General features: G+C 39.6%; 1 protein-coding gene across 1 annotated transcript in view; it reads left to right on the forward strand.

Annotated features, from left to right (window-relative positions):
- LOC128788749 (potassium voltage-gated channel subfamily KQT member 1-like) overlaps positions 1 to 18,672 on the forward strand; it is a 405,996-nt gene that overhangs the window by 216,709 nt on the left and 170,615 nt on the right. The window contains exons 14-16 of the mRNA XM_053944006.1: positions 2,948 to 3,042; positions 4,027 to 4,067; positions 11,407 to 11,468. Coding sequence (XP_053799981.1) covers positions 2,948 to 3,042; positions 4,027 to 4,067; positions 11,407 to 11,468 — 198 coding nt within the window. The remainder of the gene's footprint in view (positions 1 to 2,947; positions 3,043 to 4,026; positions 4,068 to 11,406; positions 11,469 to 18,672) is intronic.

The following is an 18,672-nucleotide window of genomic DNA, read 5'->3' on the forward strand; positions in this document are numbered from 1 at the left end:
ACAAAGTGCTCAAACTAAATGTGCTGCATTGAAAATACTGTTTCATTTTGCCTGTTTAGTGAGACTTATTATGATAAATCTTGTTTGGGATGTGATCCTGATATCATCATTCTCATCATCCATGGGCTGGAAATGCCATGGAAATGAAAAACTAACTTCTGGACTGATTTTCAAAGCCCTCATTATTTCCATCTCAAGGTTCATGCTTTTTTTTGTCCAAGAGGATGCACTGCAAGTTAATGGCCTTTCATAATCCTTTTGAAGAGGTTTTAAGAAAATAAATCAAAAAAACCTACATTTCAGGGAAGTTTGATTAGAGCTGTGCACTTAAATGCAAGCGATAGAAGCCTGAGATAAGATCCCAACATTCAGAAGATTCTAAATTAGGGCAGATGGAACATCTTATGTATTTCCTAATCCCATGCAAACGTGTATCTTCAGAAAACCCTATCTTTTGAAAGAAGACTAGGAGAAGTCAGTTTGTTAAACTCAGCAAAAAACAGGAAAGCAGGATTATATTGTAAATATAATATATAAAAATTGTAATTTTTTTGTAATTTATATTCTAAATATAATTGTAAAGAGAGATAAACACTATGGGAAATTAAAAAAAAAAAAAAGAAGAAGAAAATAGGGACACTAGTTCTATAAAATAAAATCAGTTTATAAACAAGTTAGGTTAAAAATTAGGATATTTCAAACCACCTAATGTTCTGGAGCTGTCAGCCAGTGGCAGTCATGCCAAACCTTAAAAACTGAATTTCCTCAATTTATGGAGAGAATTCTGCGAGTCAGTGACACGGCAGAAGAAGAAGAAAAAGGAATAATCTTTTGTTTCTTCCTTTCTTGGGGCCATGAAATAGAGTTTATAGGACTCCCCATGCTAATTAGATTTTGGAAGTTCAAAGCTGGGTAATATTATTTAGTTTTGCATGCTGAATGTGGAAGACTGAGCTCAAATGGCCAGGATTTGGGATTGTGAACAGAATGAAAGTCAAAGGAGTTGTTCAAGTGCTGCATTTACCACACTCGTCTGGAGGCCCATTACCTCCTGGCTTCAGTTGTATCGTTCTAGCATTTCCTAATAAAAACATGACAGGGGATTGTGCCAAAGTTTGGCAGGACATAAGATGCCCAGATCTAAATCTTTATGGAAAAAGAGGAGGGGAAAGTGGTGAAAGCTGAAGGGATTTTTTTACTCAGCTTCAGAGAGGACTCAGGCAGATTGCAGCACTTTGCAACTGTAGGATTCGGAGCTGATGGTTTGCTAAAAGGGATAACTGTCAGAGGAGTTCTTTTGAGGAGGAAAAAAAATTTTCACTGGGAATGAGCAGAATTAATTATGCACATAGTAGCCCATTGGGGAGAAGGGAGGGAAAGGCTCCCCAGCACATCCAGGCTCTGCGCCATGCACGGTGTTTAAATAGAGAGTGTCCAAAGGAAAGGACATGGGAATTAGCCAAAATGCTCTCCAGGCACCCCCCCTAGTCCATCTAAAGACTGATACTGGCACTGCTTCTTGGGGTGAAGACAATAGGCTGCTTTTCTGGCCAGAAATAGTGATGTGTCAGCATCTGCAAAATGTGGAGCTGGGGAAGGGGGAGGAAAAAGCCCGACCAAAAACCGAACGATAAGCTGAAAGCTGAAACCTCCCTCCCCTGCAAAGCCTCTGCTCCCAAATGCACTCAAACGCGCGCACACACACCTCCAAAGCCACAACTCTTCTGAAAGTATTGCTGCAGATAAGTGTTGTGTGCAGGGAAGGCTTTTTTTCCACGAAGAGCTCTTGCTTCTTCATTCATTTCACAGGATTTGTTTCCATTCCAGTTCCATGCTTTTATTTGAAATTTCTAGGATGGTGTGGCAGCCTTCCAAGCATGACTCCAGCACATACTGTAGGTGTTCAATGCATGTGTGCAGTGGTGCATGCTAATGGCTCTGGCTGAGGCTGTGACAGAGTGCAAACAGACAACAAGATGACTAATGAGCTGTTTTCAGTAATTTTCAATTACTAGATTTGCAGTTTACCTTTGCTTTTTTTCTCCCCCCCTTCTTTTCTTGAGTCAGAGCCAAAAAGGGAGACATTTTGCCCCACATTTCCCATAAGGGTTCTCAAAATGCTGGTCTGTCCAACAGGCCATGATTTGCGTTGATATCTCCCCACATAAATTGATTTTACTTGCTAAAATTTCACCGTGCTGCACTTTTTATAACCACATCACTTTTTGCAAATTCTCCAGACTTGTTTCAAAATTTGGCCACAGTAATTGCAGCAAGAAACCAAAGCTTGGCAGAAGCACCTGGATTCTCATTAGGATGGGATTTTTCTCACTCTCTTGCATTTTTTTATCTGTCCTTTTTCTTTTAATTGCACCTTTTTTTCTGATCTCAAAGGTATCATGAAAGACAAAGGAGGACAAACAAAACCCACGTGCGGCAGTCTCCTGACTTATGCAGAGCATCTGTCTTCCCTGTTCCTCAAGCAGCAATATTTCTGTCACCAGACATCTCTGGTCTTCAGAGATGTTTGATTCTGGGTCCAAGTGCTCTGAGTTGGGCCAGTCCCTGGGGTTCAGTCCCCTGACATTATGATTAACACATGGCTTTGGAATGAGCCAGGAGATACTGCACATGGGCGTCCCAGATAAATTATCCATCTTGGGCTCGTGTTTCCCAAATACACTGTGAAGGGCTAATATTTTGCTCAGTATGGAGTAACATGAAGACATGACTCTAACTGACAGTAATGGGAATCATTTGGCTCCGTCTCCACAGCAAATATTCACTCCCACAATGGCTGCGTATTTTTTTATTCATTACAACAACTGTTGCAAAATGGCAGGCAAATAGGCAGATAAAAAAAAAAACAGAATGAAGGCCTGTCTGAAATAGAAATCCAGTTTGGCCAATGCTCACCTTTCAACACGCTGCCTTCCTCCTTTCCCAGCAAGCTCGGAAGCCGTACGACGTCCGTGACGTGATTGAGCAGTACTCCCAAGGACACCTCAACATGATGGTTCGCATAAAGGAACTTCAAAGGAGGTAGGACCTGTCTACCTCATGAAATATCTGATTCCTCTAGTGCCAGCTGGCTGTAGGACAGATGTGTTCTTAATGAACAGTAATTGTCCAAAACTGCAAGCACAACAGGGAGCACAATATCTGGAGGATTTAACTTGGAGCCATTTTTAACCCTTTTTACGACCAAGTTCACAATTGCCCTTTATTCTCCTCCTCTCCTTTTTCTCCAAGTGGAATTAAAAGAAATTAAGGTGCATGCTGTGAAGTTTATAGTGGGATCCAAGCTGTTCTGTCCTCTTCTTAGAAAAGGAAAACTTTTCAAATAATGATTTACCTTTCTGTTTCCACTCTGTGGTTCTCCACAACTGTGAGAAATCTGCTTTGCTTGTTCTGCACTATCTGGAACTTTTCCCTGCCCACATTCCTCCCTGCACATGCTTTCTCCAAGTTCGGGGTTTCCAGCTGAAATATTTTGCCACAAAATTATTCTCTTCTGTTTTTCTCTTTCAAAGTGCTTTTCTCTTTACAAATTAATGCTGTGGACTGGGACACCAGAATGAACTCCCCTGGCCCTTAAATGAAATGAAAAAAAAATCATATTGAATGGAATCTACTGTGTCAACATATATAGATATTAAATCCGCCTGCACGAGGCTCTAGGAATAGTTGCAAATGTTATTAAGTAATTCTGTTTGTATAGTCTTTGTTATTAGATTACATAGGACACAGGAGAAATATGTTTTAGTTACAACTTGAAAGTCTGAGAAATATTAGTACTCAGGAAAATAACAATAATAATATGGTTTGATTTTGGAGGAAAAACTCTTAAAGAGCTAAACTGCTGACTGTGTGTGCAGAAAGTCATGCTAGTCTCATGTTTTTGCTTGTTTTGGTTTGGGTTTAGAGCTACTGTAAATTTTCATGTAAATTACACTCCCATGCTTAGCAACAGAGTTTAAGTTGTTTAGTAATTGCTCTGCTGGTAATTTTCTGTTTGCCTCTCAGGTTGGATCAATCCTTGGGAAAGCCAGGTCTTTTCCTCCCAGGTATGGTGACTACATTTTATGCAAAATTATTATCTTCATAACTTTGGGAAAATACATTTGGCTACAGTAATGTGGATTTATAATCTAGCCAATCATACATGATTGTAATTCTGTTAATAAGCCCTGGAATGCCTGTGTAAAGATAAATACATTTCATTCAGGTGGTAGGGCAGTAAATGGAAATTAAGAATAAATGTTAAAATATGTATTAGAACATGATGAGATGGAAATATCCAGAGGGAAATCCTTCTACAAAAACAGTCTTTCTAAATCTTTTGGTCTGGGCCTGGGATTACAGTATGTTTATTCCACTTAAAAAGGTTTCTTCCTTACTGAACTCATGTCCCGTATCCACAAGTGACTTGGAGAACAACTGAGGGTGGTAAAGTAATTTCAGAGCCTCTAAAACATGGCATGTTGTCAGTGGTTAATATTATCAGAACAAGGAATATCATTCAAAACACATTTTCAACATCTGATTGCTGCAGAAGGCTCACTAGTACAATCCTTTTTCCCTGTAGCTGGTTTTGGACCACAGGAAAAGAATCTGTCAGCTTCAATACTTCTATAAATATTTATGCATGGGAATTCATTCCACAATGTACAAGCTAAATTTATGGAAAAACATCCCTTACCTCCAAGAATGTATTATTTTATTTCAAGTACAGCATTACCAAACTGAAATTTTTCAATTTGTGCTTGAAAGGACCCGTGTTAGAAGCACTTTTTATCAAGCAGTTTCTGGTTTCAGAGGAGGTGAATAATTAGAAGCTCATTGTAAAATAATGTTCTGTGAGGTTCAAGAAGCTGAAGATGTTCAGGAAGTTTGGTCTCACCAAATCTTGAGTCAAAAGGGTCATAGAAACCACTGGGAAGGTCTTAGGTGGGCCTGTGCCTTTGGACAAGTGTTGGAAAGAATCTGAAGTACCAAGGAACTCACTGGAAAAGGTAGAATGGTGGTTAGGGATGCAGAAGCTGGTGAGCTCAGTTAGGGGGCTGCAAGACCAAAACCAGAAGTTGTTTGATCTAGTAGTTATTTTATCTAAACCCTCCACAAATCCAAAAATAAGGTAAGCGGTTCCAGAGACATGGTCTGCAGAACTAAACCTAGAGTTAGTTTGCAATTACTCCTGGAGTTATCCAACCTGCCTTTATTCCCAGGATTTTCCAAGTGGTGAACAGTGAAAAGTGGGTGCAGTATTTGTTTATTTGGGGTGAAAATGGACTTTTGTACTGTTCTTCTCTAAAAAAAAGGGTTATCCCTGGGTTTCCCTCAGAATGCATGGTTTATTCTATATTGAACATGGGTTTTTTTATACAATACTTTTCTAGGCATTGCTAAAATTGTAATTTTTAACAATATGGGTGTTTCCCCTAGACTGTGTTATTTTTGTACTAATGACAAGCAAAAAAGAAGTGACAATGCAAAGAAAATGAAACTGCCAAGGAGGAAAACATGAAAAGAATTTTCCTTTCCAGCTCCTTCTATTTTTGTTCCTTGTTTTATTATACTCCCATTCAAAGACTCTTAAGGTCTGATTCCAAGCCCGTTGAAATGAACAGGACTCTTTCCAGTGACCTCAGTGGGGTTTGGATCAGTTTTTTTATTGAAAAGTCTCTGTTGTGGACTTTGATAATATTATATAAAAGCAATTGCAGCCTGTCTATAGTATTATTACCTTTCAAAAGTGAATGATTTCACAAAAGACCCAGAATCTGAATTCACTGGAAGCAATTATTGTTATTTTTCAAGTTAGTTTCTCTGTGATAAAAAAGCACTAAAAGCTGTGTTAAAACAAGATAAGGATACGAGAAGAGAATAAAAGCCATGCTGGGTCAGAGCAGTCCTGACTCTGATGGGGCCAAGAGCAAGGTGCTTTGGGAAATGTGTAAAAAAAGCCTCCAGCCTTCCTGTCAGCTTTCAGCCCATTGCACATGAGAGGCTTCCTGACAAAGTTGCAGTGTATTTAGTCTCCAGAATGGTTTGTCCTCAACCAACTTGCCTAATTATCCCTTTAAACTTAAAATATCTGCCATATTTTGTACAAAGAATTCTAATAATTCCACTTTCACATGTGCATATTGGGAAGAATTCTCCCTTTTTGCTTGTTTTGGTCTTGGCATCTCCTCCCTTTCTTTGAAACTCCTACAAGCAGGAGTGGATTTAAAAACACTAAGATAATGAATCAATCTTCCAAGGACCTGGACCCTACTTTTATGAGTATATTCAAAAGACTCTCTCTGAGTTTCATTGGAAGCCTGTCCCAGCATTCCAGGGGACACAATTTTGTCAGATGAAACAGATTCCTGTCACAATAAACATATGCCTTAATAATGGAAAGTGTTGATGTAGAGGGAAAGAGCATATTGATTGAATTGATGGAATCAACAAAGTACACACATACAGTGATGCAAATAAAGAGTGTCATGCTTGACCTTCACTACACACTGCTTTTGAATGCAATTTTTGAGACTTACTACAGCTTTTCAGGGGCAAAGGTGAAGAATAATGCCAGGGTAAAACAAAAGATCCAGTGTTTGGGTTCAGAAAAGTACACAAAAAGCTGATGTTTATCTGCAGTTTATCTGAACCTCTTGGTTTTGCATGACACAGGTGAGAATGCCTGAAGAAAAGGGTTTTCTTGCAAAATTTTGACAGTTCCATTGTTTGCTTTTTTTTTTTTTTCCATTAAGTGCCACCTAAGCTTTCTGATACTTTTCCCTTCCCATCTGTTAAAAAGAAATTGGGTCACTGTATCTTTTAAAGCATAATAAATATGCTCAGCTTAAAAAGCTTAATTTTATCTTTTTTTTAAAGTCATTTAATATTTGAAATGAGAGATACCCATATTTCTGCAGGAACTGATTTATCCCACCCCCTCCTGGAGATGAAAATGTTTTAGCAGTTTATTTTTTAGGCTGTCCAAAGGAAATCACAAGTGCTTGATCCAGGACTATGCCTTACCTTTTTTTTTAATTTCTTCTATCAATCATCTGCAAAAGGCTCTGAATGACAAGAAAAGAGACTCCAACTAAAGCCGCCATGACTGAGGCAACTTTGTCATTTGCTAATTTTGGGGTGTAAAGGGGCAATCCTGACCTTCTTTTTCAGCAGCATGCACAGTTTACAAACCCAAGAATCCAGATCTTGCCATAAGCTCATCACAATCATCCCTGCACGGAGCTTTGGCAGAGCTGGAGCAAACACAGCTCCAGAAAGGCGGCATTTGCACCCAGGGAGCAAAAAGAAGGCAGCAGTGCCTCCTGGGCTGTTCTGCTTTCTGAGATACCATTTACAAAAGTTTGAGGTGTCTTCAGCAATCCGGAATATCCAGTCAATTTCCCCATTTTCTGCTTAAAAGCAGCTGATGGCTGCTTGTATGATGTCAAATATTTCAGAAATATTTGAATATTTTTGCATTAGCTCTCCTCTAGCTGTGTAAAAATCAAGGAAGGACTCTTGCTCTATAAAGCAGAGTAGTTTCCAGCTTTTTCCATTTTCAAACCATCTCTCTGCAATTCATTCACTGTCCTAAAGGTCTTCATAAATACTTTTCCCTAACCAAAGGAAAAAAAATTTATTTTCTTTAAAGTTTGGTATATTCTGATGAGATGTAGCACACTAACTGTGTGAAAAAATAAGATTAAGGTGCCATTCTTCCTTTGATTTGCTTTCTTCCTCCTGCTCAGTTTTTGTTATTTGTATCATGTGCTTCCATCTGGGGAAAGAGTTATCATCTCTTGAACTGGTGTGAAGCAAATGTAAAAGTGTTTGAGGTTTTTTGGGTTTTTTTTGTTGTTGTTTTTTTTGGTTTTTTTCACTAGTAAAATAGATCGCCAGCTTTGTGAAAATATTAGGAAAATAATATAGGATTGTGTTGTTTGAAAGTAGAATACTCAAGAAAGTAAAGACTTCCAGGGAAGAAATGTCCATATTAATAAATATATGCTATTATTATTAATCTGTATTAACAACTATTCAGTCTCCTGAATTAGAATGCCTATTGCTTATTTACTCAGATGTTTTCTCAGATTCAAATCTAAGTATATAAAATAATGGGTTTGTATCGTACCAACCATGTGATGCAAGATGTTTGTTTATTTCTGAGATAAAAATTTCCATATATATTTTCATCCAGTTATAAGTAATTGTGCTTCCTTTCATCCTTTGGCTCTGTGCTTTTCCCATAAGTGTTACAGGATTGCTTAGCTGATCTCTGTTTTAGTGCAGCCCAACACAGAGTAGAAACTCAATCCTAAAGGGAAGTTATTTTTTATTACAAAGAGAAGACTGGAGAAATTTAGACATTTCATATGGTTGGCCATGCAGTCTTTTCAACTCTGCAAAAAGAAACAATCTAATGTAGGAAGTCTCAAATCATCTATCTAGAAAAGACTCGATAGAGAAACAAAAAAATGAGCCAGAAATCACACGTACTGGAGCGACTTTATCTGAACTTACCCCCGTGTTTGGTGAACTGTGCACACGCCACATTTGCTCTTAAAGATGGTCTCTATTAGAAGGAAATCCTTGTAAATTAGGGCTGGATGCTGTTCCCCGTGGAGGCTGATAAGAAACGGGGGAAGACCGCAGCATTTTGTGACTTTCACAGCCTGTGTGCCAGCGCAGGGGTGCATGAGACACAGCTCCCTCCATGTGCATCATTCCTTCCTTTTCTGTTTTTCCACATCTTAGGGCAGTGCCACATGCCACAATGCAGCTTCTTACTGCTTATCTGCTCCCTATTTTCTTTCCTGTTCCACTCAGCTTTCAGGAATAACTAAAATAGGAAACACTATTAACTTGGTTTGGGATGTCTTGGTGATTATCTGAAGGATGGAATTAGAGCTGGTGAGGAAATGATTATTTTATTATTTAAAAAACCGAAAAGCTTTTTGAAATATTTCTTCAGGTTTAGGGGACTTATTGGGGTTAGACCTAAACAAAAACACTATCTGCCCACTGCTGTTCAAACCACATCCCAATTTAGAAATCTTTACAGTCATGCTTTTTTGCTGAGATATACTTTGAAAGATGTGTTTACAGATTTACTAACTAGAAAGTAGACAGCAGAGCCAATTATTTCATTTTAGGCAGAGATGAACACAGAGATAAACTTGAGCCTCAGCCACTTACATTTTAAGAAGTTTCTGAGGTTGTGAACGATGAACAGTACACATGTATGAGCCAAGCTCTGTCACTTATTGTCTGTCCCACATTTTCTTTCCTGATTTTATTTGCTCCTGCAGGTTCTCTGGGGAAACACTTCTCTTTTCTAAGCCTGCAAAGACCTGCCAAGGGTAGAGGACCTTTTAAAGGTTCTGGGTGGTGTGTGGACGAGAAGGAAAGCACAAAGTGCTCTCGCCAGCACTGCTTTCGCTGGTCTTCCTCTGGGGTTGTGGTGTGTGCAGCACAAGTTACCTTGAGGTGAACTTTGCTGCAAACACATCACTAAACATATCCCATAGCAAATATAAATGGTAAAGCAAATATGACTCCCTGAGAAATCCAGGAATGTGATGAGCACACACAGGCACTCACTGTGAACTCTGACACAATGTAAATTCATATCTCAGCCTACCTTCCTTCATATCTCAGCCTTGTTCAAGCCCTCAGCAAAATTGACTTAGTTGGCTTTAAAAACCAGACCTTAATCACTCATGAAAATGGAGCAATGCATGAAAAAATCCAGGAATAATTACTGCAGGTATTGGCAATATACTTCAGTAGAGAAAAACATCCAGCTTCCATTGGCATCAGCTTGTAAGTTATTTCAGTATCGGGCTGTGGGTTTTAACTTGTGAATGTAGTTTCCCAGCTCAGAATATGTGTGGGTTTTTGCTTCATTCCCTGTGCAATAGCACCCTCAAACTATGGCATTCCTTAGCAATAGATCCTGTGAACAGAAAGCACAGACCCCATTTTCTACAGTTTCCACTCTTGGCTCCCAATCCCATTTGCAGTGGAATGTGACACTGGGCTTTACTATGCAGGCCTCATAAAGAGTAGGAGGCAAAATGAGGATGCAAGAGCTTTTCCCAGTGTCACTCCTTTGTAAAGAGGAGATGGATGGATGGATGGATGGATGGATGGATGGATGGATGGATGGATGGATGATGGATGGATGGATGGATGGATGATGGATGGATGGATGGATGATGGATGGATGGATGGATGGATGGATGGATGGATGATGGATGGATGGATGGATGGATGGATGATGGATGGATGGATGGATGGATGGATGGATGGATGGATGATGGATGGATGGATGGATGGATGATGGATGGATGGATGGATGGATGGATGGATGGATGATGGATGGATGGATGGATGGATGATGATGGATGGATGGATGATGATGGATGGATGGATGGATGGATGGATGGATGGATGGATGGATGGATGGATGATGGATGGATGGATGGATGGATGATGGATGATGGATGGATGGATGATGGATGGATGGATGGATGGATGGATGGATGATGGATGGATGGATGGATGGATGATGGATGGATGGATGATGGATGATGATGGATGGATGGATGGATGGATGATGGATGGATGGATGGATGGATGGATGGATGATGGATGGATGGATGGATGGATGGATGGATGGGATGGATGGATGGATGGATGGATGGATGGATGGATGGATGATGGATGGATGGATGGATGGATGGATGGATGATGGATGGATGGATGGACGGATGGATGGATGGGGATGGATGGATGGATGGATGGATGATGGATGGATGGATGGATGGATGGATGATGATGGATGGATGGATGGATGGATGGACAGACGGATGGATGGATGGATGGATGGATGGATGGATGGATGGATGGATGGGTCTCTGCCACTCCAGCCCTTGAACCCATGGATATGCTGCCTCCTAGACCTGCAGCCCCAGTTGAAAACTATTCTGATTTTTTTATGTATAGCAAGTTTACCTTGCTCAGGCCAGTAATATTCAAAATTGCAGGTGGGCCCAGGTACCTTGCCCATTCCATCCAACTACTGAAATAATTAAACAACAAAACAGTGTTACTCCAGACTCCATCTATACCCCTTCATGTCCACAGACTACCTTTACTGAGGTCCAAGTTGCCCTTTAGACTCACTTAATCTTGTCAGTCTGACTAACTAATTCCCTTCTCTCCAGCCACTCTCTTTCACTTGTTTCATTCTTTCTTGTTATGTTCATGTATTTTATTCTACCCTACTATTACCAGCTTTTTTTTTTTTTTTGCTTTGAATACCATAGATATAATTCATAGTTTGAATTTATTCTCCACCTAATGAATGTCCCATTTTTATTCTTCTTTCTTTAGAAAAAGGGGTAGACAAAGGATACTACAGTATAGGAGCCAGACTGATCCGACTGGAGGATAAGGTAAGTGCATGAAAGCTTGCTTTTTTTCTTTTTTTTTTTTTCTGAGCAATGATATCTGATCTAGAGACCTGCAAGATAGTATCTTGGCATGATTTACTTTAGAATTACATGGCTCCATAATAATGAATAATATCCTAATTTTTGTGAGGGAGTTGATGAAGTTTCATGTGTGTGTTGCTCAGCATTAACCATTTACCTGCTATGCAGTCCTGGTCCTTGTTTGTAAAAGGAGCTGTTTTCATGTTGAAGTCAAACCACACACCTTGTATACAAGTGCTGTGCACTGGCTGGTGTTTGTCACACAGGAATTAGTGACTTAAATGTTAGTGTCAGGAATCTTTGTGAATAGCAACAGTTGACGTCTCATTTACAAATCCTGAGATTTTTTAATGCTTACTGCAATTTTTTTTCCCCTGTGCAGTTACCTTTGCACATTTTCTGCCCCTCCCTCACTGTCTTCTCTCCAGGAATATGTTCATCTTTGTTATTAATTAGAGTTACTTAGCAGTGTGTCCAAAGGCCAAAGCTCAGTGAGTCTCTGTTGTCTTAGACCTCTCCCAAGCAATGTCCAGAGCTTTTTCCACTCAAGTGGTAACAAAAGTACAAGTCTGCTCAAAACTCAGACTCTATTTCTCTAACAGTATTTTAGTCAGCTCTCTTACCTACCTCTAAAAGTTCATGTCCCTCCAGCAGGGTACTTTGTATGGGCAGGAGCAGCACAGTGGCTTTGCTGGGGGTGTGATGGTGCTGAGACAAAAATCCATTTGAATTTGGTATATCCACTGCCTGTTTGTATCCTTGTCTCACTCAAATTTGTCATGCAAATTTTCTTTTCACTTTTTTCTGGGGAAGTGAGGCGAGAAAGAAAGAGGAAAGAAATTTCTCATAATTCTTAAGAACTGTGCATCTTGCCAAAAAGCAGAAATTGAAATTAAACTAATACAATCAAAAATCAAATTTTTAATGGTGATTGCTAGGACAACATCGGAAATATGTGACACTGCACTGTCAAAGGACAGATTTTCTTTGATTTTCAGCTTTCTTGCACCACGTCAGAGAATCAGCCTATCAGATAAAGACATTATCTGAGCTAATTTTAAAGTGGATTGATCCCTTGTGCAGCCACAACTGTTCAACGTGAAAATGGCTTTCATTCAGATTGCCTTACTCACTTTGAAAGAGATAAATTGCTTTCTGGTCTCTGTATATTCTGTAAATTCATACCATGGCTTCATTCAGATTTCTTGAATGTGCATATAAAGAGAAACCCCCAATACAGATTGGAAATGTAGCAATAAAAGTATCTGTGATAATAGTTGGCGTGCTTTGAGTGAGAAATGCTGCTGGTATTGTAAATACCTCTGGAAGCAGCAGTTCATGGTCTCCTGACTTCTCCATATTTATGAAGAAGAGAGGTGAGAAAGTTTTTAGTGTGTCTGGCCTTGGTCCAGCTTTAGCACAATATGCTGTGGATTTGATAATTTTATTTCAAAGTCTGACTTACACTGCTGCAGAGGCATCTTGGTATAAGAAGAGGAATGTTACAGGAGATGCAGGAAATGCTGTGGTGACTGATCTCTGTTGCAGATACCTGCTTGTGTTCTGCCTTTAATTTAGGCATGGTCTAAATAAAATCAGTGCAACCTCAAGCCATTAAGGGCAAGACCAAGCTGCTCTTTTGTTTGAAGAATTAAACTTTAAATTTTGCATGGGAACTGGTGATTTCCCCCTCTCTGTACTTATTGTTGTGGAGAAAACACATAGAAAAGAATAAAAATGTGTTAAGATGTTTTCATAAGATGAGTCAATCATTGCAGCTTCCTTTTTGTTCTCAGATCAAACTGCAAATGTAAAATAAATGCAGACACAGAGGGAACCCAGGGCATTTGATCTTTCAGTACAAATTATCATTCTTTCAGATGTACAAGGCTTCAGTCTCATATCCCTGCTAAGAAAGTGTGCATGGTGCAGAAGAAGGGCAAATATTTGTTGTGTTGGTTTGCTTGAGGTTTTGGTTTGTTTGAGGTTCTTTCTGTATTTGCATCTTTTTGGCACATCAGGCTAAAATACATATGTTTACATAATGTATACAAAGTTAAGCTTCCCAGCTATCTCTGTTTTAATGGGACAATAGAAACTACTGCATCCTGAGGTCAGACTGCTTCCCCGAAATTATTTTCCCATGTCTCATGGGCTCTCCTGCTCTAACAGTTCACTGTGTAGTAACTACTATGTGTCCAAATGTGAAACAATATTGGATTCAGGAAGGACAAGCTGAGTTTCAACCTCTGAGGAGAATAAATGAAGCAAGGGCATGTCTGACATCAGGCTCCAGCTGGTGATGAAAAATGATCCCCCCCTTGGAACTAGAAAACCTTTGGGATCAATCTCCTCCCCTGGAGAAATTATTTGAACATTCAGTCACCCAGTCTAGTGATGGCAGCCTCCCAAAAGAGTGACACATCTGATAAAAGGACACATTTTTGGACAAAGGCCAGTTGGTGCAGACTGATAAAAATGCAAAGTGGATTTGAGAATGTTATCTGCCTAAATGAGCTGTATCAATAAGCAATGAGCACACCTCTGGTCCAGACTGACCTTCCCCACCAGCATTTTGCAGTTCATTTGTTTTAGCTGCCTCTCCTGAAGGGAATCAGAGTGTAACAAACCCATTGAGAGCTGTGTGTTGTTCTGCAAAAAGCCATAATTACTCTTTTTGCAAAGTAAGGGAGAAGGAAGCACACATTTCTGATGGTTAAGATGAACTCCATTCCCTGGAGAGGTTTGCTATTATTTCAGTAAAAACATGGTGTTTGCTGTACAGAAAGGCAGAGGCACAGGTCTCTGAAGGGGTTGGTGATAGGTAGAAGCTTTGAGGCAAAAATGTTTCAAAGACACAAAGATAACAGCTAACACAAAGATAACAGATTCATGTGGTATGAGAGCACTGCCTGCAGCCTCTCTTTTGTGATCAAACGGGCTCCTTCTGGAAGTTTGAAGCAACAGGGAAGAGGTAAGAACCAGTTTGCAACTCCAGCAGAAAGAAAAAGTCTACTCCTTTTTGCATTAAAGCATTGCAAAGCTGACTAGAAACATGTAAAATGCATGGTGGTAGCTCTCAGGCAAAAAAAAAAAAAAAAAAAATCCAAACCCTTTTTGCAACATCAGCACTGTGCACGGCTTCACTCCTCTCACTGACATGGCACATTGCATAGTGTGAGTTTGCCTGGAACACTTTTCAACCTGCATTTCCTTGAGCAGGGCATAAAATTCTTATTTTGTTGTGGCCAATGTAATAACCTCGTGTGGTTCTTTTCACAAAAAATAAAACCCCACTGAGATATTTGGAGAAAGAATGGGGCTTCCTTCCCAACATGTGATGTGTGCCATTTGGCCGACCCCTCCTTCAGTTCCATGGCAGAGTTTAATTTGATATTGTGGTATGTAGCCATTGACAGATCCTTTTGAAATGTATTAAGATGGAGATTGGTTCCAAGATGATGTTCTAGAGCTGCCATTAGTTTCTTTTCAAAATTGTAAACTAATGCTTCTTTATGATGAAATGGGTATTCTTTCTTTTCCTTTGCTTTTCAAAATTAGAAACAAAAATCATGGTGTGCTATGTCAAACTGCACAGCAACCTATAAATAAAAACAGGAGAGAAAAGAATCTGCAAATGAAAGGTTAGAAAGGACAGCTGTGTTGTCTTTGAAAAAGAAATCTATTAGGTATTTTTATAATTATATGGCAGTCTTTTTTATGTGGTATTTACAGTTATGATTTACGTCCATATTACCATAACTATTTCCATACTTATAGACAACATGTGATAATACTGAGAGCCAAAAGCAACCATTTGGTAGCATTTAAAAAATGCAGGAACACTAAGAGAAAACAGGGCAATAAAGCAGAACCCTTCTGAGTTTTATCCATCTGAGTAATGCGAGCCAGAACAAAAATGTCATCCAACATAAACAAATGTAGAGGTTGGATTGTGGCAGTAAACTCTCTCTTTACCAATTTAAACACTCGTTTTTGAGTTGGAAGCTAAAAAGATGGGCTCAGAGAAGAGTGGTAACAATGGAGAGATGGATGTTGGTGAATCTGATTCCTGCTGTGATTACATCAGAAGTCATTAAATAGTAAATTATTTATCATGGCAGTGCCTGGAACCACCACCAGCTTGAAAAGCTGGTAAGAATTTCCATTCTAAACCCCTAATTTGTGAGTTGGGTGATTGGCATAACTAAAATGCATAAAAAAAAAAAAAAAAGGAACAAAAAAGAAAAACAAAAACCGAAAATTTGTGCATGATGAGTCAGTTGCAATATGAGCATGCTGCACTTTTGAGGTTTCAAGAATATGTCTGAAATAAACCCCTTTGTTAACAAAACTGTGTTTTGGCACCAAGGTGTTTGTGGGTTGTTTGCCCCCAGTTCCTTAAAGATGGAGTCATTCCATAACAGAAAGCTTTTCAGCAGGCTGCTTGCAAATGGATGTTGTGTGGATTTTCTTAGGTCAAAGCCTTATCTCATTTACTCTGGAGCAGTCCAGCATAAATCCATTGACTCTGTGCCATAAACATGATGTCATTAGAGTTTTATTTTTAATCTGTTGCTGGATTAAAACAAAACAAAAGTAAGAAAAAACTAAAGCCCTGATGCCTCAAGCCAAATTGTGCTTCCATTTATGCCAGTGAAGTTACTCAGGATTTATGCAGGTGTAAATGGCAGGAAATTTCTTAAATGGCTTCAACAAGATTCCAGCTCCTGTGTTCACATCCTGCTCATCAAGAGCAAATTGACAGAGATGAGGTGAAAGCAGAAATAGAGACTCAAACATTTCAGAATTAATCTGAGTGAAATCATGTGTTTCACCTATTATGACTAAGGGAATCTTTGTGGTATGCTGGGTATTGTAGAGCTGAAATTGTATTCTTGTAACTGAAACACCAAGATAAGCTTTTAATCTGCCAACAAAGTAATGAAAATTTAACTGCTTAGATCTCAGCCACACAACTTTTCTAGTCTGCTACTGACTCCTCCGTGCAGAGACGAACTATTGTAGTCCTGACTTCTTCTGACTGTCTGGGATGGGCTTATGCTTCTCAGATATACCTTGTTTGATACAGTTGAGAGGAAAAGGCTGGGTTTGAGCTGCCTGGTTTTGATGGTAATTTCTGGAGGATCAGGCAAAAATAAGAGCTAACTCTAATACCCTTTCAAGTAAGAGAAGAGACAGATCATATATTCTGAGGCATAACAGAAAGAATCCTCCCTCAATGCTTCCCTTATGTTTTTTGTTGTGGAGCTTTATCATATGTGGTACTTGGTAGCACCCTCCTATTATTAAAGTTCTACACCACTTTCCATTACAGAGCTCTATTTTCAGTTCCTTCCATCTTTGCCAAACTCCAGCCATCTGGGCTGAAATTCTCAGAGTCAGATGTCTGCCTCGAGCTGAGTTCCTTTAGAAAATTTGTATGTCAGAGTGGGTCATCCTTTCTATATCACAGTAACCTGACCCACTGTGAGGATTCTCCCAAAAGTAAACATAAAAACATTGATGGAAAACACTTGAGCTTCTTCTAAATTTAAGCAAGAAAATTGGACAGAAACGGGGTATTATCTGCCAGTCTTGGGACCCAGAGGCCTAATCCAAAACGTAGTGAACTCATCAGGAAGCTTTCACATGGATCAGGCCCTGATTTTTAATGAGTGAGGGAACAGAGAGTTTTGCACAGTGAATGTTTGCCAGGTCGCAATTCACCACCATAAATCAAACGTTAAATAATTCCAAAGCCCAGTAAATGAGCGTGCAGATGGCAGTGTCTGCTCTCCAGGGATTGCACTGACTGGGATCCAGCCCCAACAGTTCGATCTCATTTAGAGCAGTCTCAAGGATTGCTCTGATTAGGCACTTGGTGCAGTCTTGCTGCTTCTCTGCTCTCTTGGCTGAAACTTCGTTTGTGGGAGCAAAGCCTCTCTTCCATCACTGCCCAGGACACCTTGGAGCGTGCAGGGCAGGGGTTTCACAGCCAGATGTGGCAGAGCAGCTGGAATCAGCTTCCCTTTAGTAAGAAAAACGGAGAGTCACTTGCAGAAGAAGAACAAGTGCTCCTGGAGAAGAGCACATGGAGCAACTGTGAGCACCGAGGGAGAGAAAAACACCAGAGTGACTTAGGGCTGCTGGGAAATACCACAGAAGGGAACAGTTAGAACACTGGGAATCTAATCCATATTGATGCAGCCAGCTGTTTAACCTGCAGGGAAAAGGTCCTGGAAATAGCAGCGCTGATGGAGAAGGCTGTAGATGAGGGGCCCTGTCCGTGCCTTCCTGTTCTCCACCAAAACCTTCCCAGCATCACAACTGGCTTTAACATACACAGAATAAAGGGTCCTGAGCTTGGAGATGGTGATTTCCTGTAAGCTTTAGAGAAAATCAGTGCCTGGGTAGAGGACAGACACTCTGGAAATCCCCCTGCTCCCAGAACAGACTGCAGTGTGAGTGTGGCTCTTCTCAGGCGCCAGGAAGTCCAGCCACAAATGGAGAGGAGTCACAGCTCTGCTGTGACTGCTGCTTATGGTGCAATAAAGTAATTTATTTACTATTATTGAGTGAAAATAAATATTTTTAGAGTATTTTCAAGATTTTGACCTTTTTTTTATAAAAAGTCAGATACTCCCATTAACAGCTTTGACCTGAATGTCCAAAGAAGAACAAAAATCAGATCACCTCTAAGTATTTTGCATCTGCTTTCTAAAATTTTTAATAGGTTATTCTAAATAAACATAATGTTCTACATGATCCTGGGCCCAAAAACAAAATGCCTTTGACTAGCAATGTGAAACTGGAGTATTGTACCAATCCTCTTGGGGGAAAAAAAAGTGTAAATGCATTAAGCCTGCCTTTTCTTATGAGCAGTGTTGCAGTGTTTTATGCTGATGGAAAAATAATTCATTTGAACACTTTCTGTAACCTCCAATTACTGCAGATGTTAAACAATTTAATTTAGAAAGCTTTATTCAAAAAATATATTTTGTAGCTGTTCTCTGTTGGTTATGCCTGTGCCCTGCAAGTGCTGCAGTTCCTACAGACAGGTTGAGAATATTTGTTTGGAATGTTTCTCCATCTGAAAATGACAATTTGTTTCCAATGGAACATTTTTTTGAGAAAGTGTCACATTCATGTGTTTTAAATCATG

Source organism: Vidua chalybeata, chromosome 5 (assembly GCF_026979565.1).
Source record: "Vidua chalybeata isolate OUT-0048 chromosome 5, bVidCha1 merged haplotype, whole genome shotgun sequence".
NCBI lineage: Eukaryota > Metazoa > Chordata > Aves > Passeriformes > Viduidae > Vidua > Vidua chalybeata.